General features: G+C 36.9%; 1 protein-coding gene across 1 annotated transcript in view; it reads left to right on the forward strand.

Moving 5' to 3' along the window:
* Positions 1–6,032, forward strand: part of LOC106878278 (uncharacterized) — a 194,885-nt gene that overhangs the window by 150,224 nt on the left and 38,629 nt on the right. The window contains exons 21-22 of the mRNA XM_052977847.1: positions 890–961; positions 3,463–3,577. Coding sequence (XP_052833807.1) covers positions 890–961; positions 3,463–3,577 — 187 coding nt within the window. The remainder of the gene's footprint in view (positions 1–889; positions 962–3,462; positions 3,578–6,032) is intronic.

The raw sequence follows: 6,032 nt of genomic DNA on the forward strand, positions 1-6,032 counted from the left end.
CCCAGGGCTGGATTGAGACATTAGAGGGCACTATGCTCTTAAAAAGATTTTTGGTGCTCTTCCATATATAAGTGATTCAAAATATCAGCAGTAATAAACCATAAAATAAATTTATATTTTTCAAAATGAAATTAAACTAACAGTAAGATGGAAAATAATGTTTATTTTTTATCTTTGAAAAATGTTTTTACTTTTCTTTTAATTGCAAAATCTTTGATCAGATCCTCAAAATTAATCTTACGTCACACATCTGCTTGTATACTTAGTAGAGATAAAATATCCAGCTTGCCTTGTTGCATAGTTATTCTGATGGGATTTTTAATATACTTCAACTGTGAAAATGAATGCTCAGTTGAGCAATTAATGGTCATTAACGTTAAAAATATATGAAAGACAATGTTTGCATTTGAAAAGTATTTTTGTATACTTCCACTTCATTTATATTTGAAAAGTTTTTTCATACTTTTTTAATTGCAAAATCTTTGATCAGATCCTCATTATGACACCGTGAACACTTCAAAATTATATTTCCAATTATGTAAACCACCTCGAATATTATTTTAGCAAGTTTAAAGTGATTTCTTTTGTGCTGTAAACTATTCACCATTTCTGTGGTGCCCCCCAACACCTTCGTTGATGACCTAAGCATGTGCTTATTTTGCTTAATGGTTAATCCAGTGCTTGTTGGTGTGGTGTTAGTAGTAATGCCAGTTGCCAGTGATGGTACATTGCTGGTAGTGGTAGTGATGATGGTGACGGCATGTTGATGTGGCGCTGATGGTATTGGCTGTGGTGGTGGTTGTGTTAAACATTGTACTGTTTTCATCTTCTTATACACACATACACACACACATACACTGATATCCACATATCTCCATTTGTCTTCTAGGTTCAGTTGACAAACCCAAATGAAGAACTTGTAAAGAAAGCCATTCTTTTGATGAACTGGATCATAACACAAGTGAGTGAATTGCTCCAGTTTAGCTGCAACCAACAGGCTAAAACCAGTTAAAATGTAATGCTTATGGTTGTTGTTGTTGTTGTTGTTGTTTAATCCCAGGCCAGTCCTGATCCAGTTGACTTATAATGTTCTAGCTATGACCATACCATCTCTCATTCAGACAATAGTGTATCTAGGACTACATTATCTATCATTTGCTAGAAAAGCAGAAAATTCATGAAATGCTCATTTATATTTTCACAACATCTATTTGAGGTAAACAATGTCACAAAGTTTGATATCATTAACACTCCCAAATGTTCAAAATGTCTTCCATACACTTCGTGACAGCATTTTAATTGAGAGTTCCAAACTCATGTAGCATTTTGAAGTGTAATTTGAGGAGTGTCATTCCAAGCTTTTATCAAGCACGTTTTCAATTTGTCAATGACAGTTATATGACATCGATATTTCTGCATCTCTGCTTATAAAAAGCTCCAGACACAGTAATCCATCACATTTAAGTCTGGACTCTGAAGGTCAATCTTCAGGTGCAATAAAGTTAGGGGTAGATTGCTGGAGAAACTGAACTGTAACCCTGGTTGTGTGAGGCTTTGCACCATCCTACTGCCATGTCCAGTCCATGACTCATTGCCCGTGACACTTTTTATATCATTGAACATTTGTGGACACATTTCCTCACAATAAACTTGTTGGTTTACAGTTTTTTTCTTCCTTCCTTGAAGACCATGGCAATATCCTTCAATAAATCTTAGCTCTGTTTTACCATGCCATCCAACAGCTGCATAACAAACCACTGATGGCTATAAGTTATATTCCACCAGCAGCTCTTCATCAGGTATGTCAGTTTTCACATTCACTTCTCAGTAAATGCGATCAGTTTGTCTGTTTAAAGGAGGGTGCAGTGAAAACTTTGCTTTGTCTGAACACCATACTTTTCTCCAAGCAAATTCTTGTTCAAAGTGATTAATCAGTGCAATTGACTTATTCACTCGCATTTCCTGATGTTAATCAGTGAGAACGTTACATTTTTTTCTTTGATAGCACTTCAGTTCACTTTCTTTGAGAATTTCAAACACAGATGTTTTTGAAATATTGAGCTGTTGAGTAATTTCTCATTGACTTAAATGTCTCTCCATTGTGTCTTGTTGAACATGTGACACTGTTAAATTCTTAACTGTGTCGCGTGTTTCATCCGAAATTCGTTTCCTTGGTCCAGTCCCTTTTTTGTGAGCACTAGCTGTTTGAGGTCCTTCTCATTTCAAAGTTGCATCAACAGTATCAAATTGATGCCTTGTAGCAGTTGAAAAAAAGTTTGGTAACACAGTTAAACATTTAGTCACTCCCCAAGTCAAACTTTCACGCTTGAAAAGAACAATAATTTGTCTCTGAAAGTCTGATAGCTGTTTCTTTCCCCAGCTTTCTTCAATGATGTGGGGTTCACTCAGAAACAAATGACATCAATGCTTCTTATGATTATGTGCTCATTCCATAACAGAAACCACCAATCAGAAACCACCAATCAGAAACCACCAATCACACAGTTTATTGATGATCAAATTAATGCTTGTTAGTTTTGCCTTCAAATCTTCTGCTTTTCTAGTGACCACCCTGTAGTTAGTACTAGTGGCTATAGTAGTTGTTGTTTAGCCCCAGGTTATTCCTGATGTAGCAGACCTATGATCAAAGACGTTCCAGTTATGACCATCCCATCTTTCATTCATACATAGTGTACCTAGGACTACAATATCAAACGTATAATATAGTAGTTAATATTTGTGGCTATAGTAGTTGTTGTTGTTTAAGCCCAGATCAGAGCTAATGCAGCAGACCTATGATTAGAGATGTTCCAGCTGTGACTGTTCTGTCATTTATTCAGACATAGTATATCTAGGAGTACATTGTCTAGTGTGTCCTTTAATACGGTAGGGTATAACTTTGCTGTTGTTTTCAGTTTGTTTAGTAACTCCATTGAGGCTCTCCCAACTCACATATATGTATATATATATAGAGCAAAGGCGGGCAGGACAAAATGAAAAATATACAAAATAATGAATTGTGTACCAGTTTCCCCATCAACTCTTTTACTTACGCAAAATCATTTGTGTTTCATCAGCACAATCGTTCTAAAATCAATATAATTTACAGAACTATACACGAATTGTCTTCATAAAATTTGATGTGCGTACAGTCAAATTTTATGAAGACAATTCATTTTGTCCTGCCCGCCTATGCTCTGATGTTTGCTGAATTTCTTTTTCTGGAGAACATTATTTTTCTTTGTGGTTAGGTTGTTGATGACCTCTTTCTAGCATATTGGATGTCCACCTAGTGGTCATCCCTTCTTATACGCATGTAATACAATTTTTCTGAATTATCAGATTTTTATATGCTAGACTACTGGTTTTAAATTGAAATTAATATTCAATTTATCACCCTCAGTATATAAATATATATATATATATATATGCATATGTATATATATTTGCCTCTGTGTTTAGAACCAAGAAAATAAAGATGAAGATTGTGACCACCACACCATATTATTGGCCTGGCTCGAAGAAACAGCTGCAGCCTGTTTACACAGCCTCCTGTTGAAACACTCTCCTTTACAAGGTATCATTATTGATTTCCTTCCTTCCTTCTTCTTTCCCTCTTTTTTCTTTTTAACCCCATCATTTTTGTCTTTATGTATCTATCTGTATGTGTATATGTTTATCTGTCGATATGTATCTTGAAAGTTGGCAGAAAAATGCTTAGTGGCATTTCATCCCTCTTCACATCCTGCATTCAAATTGCACTGAGATCGACTTTATCTTTCATCCTTTCAGTGTTGATAAAATAAATACCAGTTAAACGCTGGGATTGATGTAATCAACTTAACCCATCTCCCAGAATTGCTGGCCTTGTTCCAAAATTTGAAACCAATATGTATAGCTATCTTGAAAGGCAGTCACCTGGCAGAATCTTTAACCAGATGAAATGCTTAGCGACATTTCATCCATCTTTATGTTCTGAGTTCAAATTCCACTGAGATCAACTTTGCCTTTCATCCTTTCGGGGCAGATGAAATAAGTACCAGTTGTGTACTGAGGTTAATGTAATCAACTTAACCCATCTCCCAGAATTGCTGGCCTTGTGCCAAAATTTGAACTCGTTATTATATTTGTACCTAAAGGCAGCAAGATGGCAGAATCATTATCACACTGGGCAAAATGCAGAGCAGCATTTCATGTGAACATTCTGAGTTCAAATTCTACAGAGGCTAACTTTGCCTTTCCTCCTTTCAGGTTCAATAAAATAAGTATTAGTTGAGTATTGGAGTCAATGTAATCGATTTACACCCACCCCTGAAATTGCTGGCCTTGTGCCAAAATTTGAAATCAATATGTATGGCACTTGTGCCTGCGGCATATGTAAGGACTTTTGAGCGAGATCGTTGCCAGTGCCCCTGGACTGGCTCTTGTGCGGGTGGCACATAAAATACACCATTTTGAGCATGGCCGTTGCCAGTACTGCCTGATTGGCCTTCGTGCCGGTGGCACGTAAAAGCACCCACTACACTCTCGGAGTGGTTGGCGTTAGGAAGGGCATCCAGCTGTAGAAACTCTGCCAAATCAGATTGGAGCCTGGTGTAGCCATCTGGTTTCACCAGTCCTCAGTCAAATTGTCCAACCCATGCTAGCATGGAAAGCAGACGTTAAATGATGATGATGATGATGATGATCTCTTGTAGTCTGTTATTCTCACTCTCTTCATCTCTCTGCCCCTGAAGTGTCCAGTAGCATGGAACTGATGAATAAAAATGAATGAGGTTATATTGATTTTAAATTCTGGCACAATGCCAGCAATTTGGGGGAAGGGGCTAGTCGATTACATCAACCCCAGTGAATGATTGGTATTTATTTTATTGTCCATGAAAGGATGAAAGGCAAAGTTGACCTTGACAGAATTTGAACTCAGAGCATAAAGACTGAAGCTATAGTAGAAGACATTTGCCCAAGGGACTGAACCTGGAACCATGTGGTTGGTAAGCAAGCTACTAACCACACAGCCAATCATAAAACTATATATATTCTCGTAGGAAATTGAATGAATTAATACAATCTTCTTCATCATTTGACTTTTTGGCTGACAGATCAACTCTGTTGTCTCCTAAGGGTTAAATGCCACACAAATTGATTTCCTTCCAAACAAGGTAGAACAAATATTTAGTGGCAATTGATACTGGAGAGATATACTATCAAGAATCAACAATTCTCCAAGAATTAACATGTCATTAACCTTTAGCATGCGACTGTATGAGTTTTCTCCCCTCTCAATGTGATACAATGCACCTGCAGCTTCAGAGGAGAAAACTTTTTAGTGACATAATGCACCTAAGTGTGCTAAAGGTTAAGGAAAAGATTGTCTAAAGATAAGATGACTGCTTTGGGTCCTTGAGATTATTTCCCCACTTCATTTTGAGTCATTTTCCATTAAACCTTTGTTCAACCATCCTTGGAAGTGGAAATAATTTCAATAAACCAAGTGTTTATCTTATATTTGTCTTTAGCAAGCTTAGCAATGTTACAGGGAGCCCTGGAAAGAGTTCTCTCTTCTTCATAAAAGACTGCATCTGTGGAATTGGCTCATCCAGAGATAAAGATATGGTGCCTGCAGAGTGCCACATCTCAGGCAGATAAAAAATTGGCACAGACAAAAAATTGACATGAGGCATAAGGATGTGGAAACAGTATCGACCTATTTAGAAATAGGAGCTAAAAAGGCACCAAATAACAGAAAAACAACAGTAGGTGAGGAAAATGGTCAAAGAAGCAAGACATTAAAAAAGCATATCTTTCAAGAATATGCCCTTCTGATACTCATATACTATGGTTTCCGGCTCTGGCCCGCAAGCCTCAACCTTCATCAGTATGAGTTACTGGTGAAAATACTAAGTCCGTCACATTATAAATTTGCCTCTGTTATGTCTCATTTTGCACCAAACCAATCCACATGGGGCAAAATATATATAAGCAAAAAACATTCTAGCATTTACGCTCGAAATAAGATGTCACTACTTATATAT

The sequence above is a fragment of the Octopus bimaculoides genome, chromosome 29 (genome assembly GCF_001194135.2).
Source record: "Octopus bimaculoides isolate UCB-OBI-ISO-001 chromosome 29, ASM119413v2, whole genome shotgun sequence".
Classification (NCBI taxonomy): Eukaryota; Metazoa; Mollusca; class Cephalopoda; order Octopoda; family Octopodidae; genus Octopus; species Octopus bimaculoides.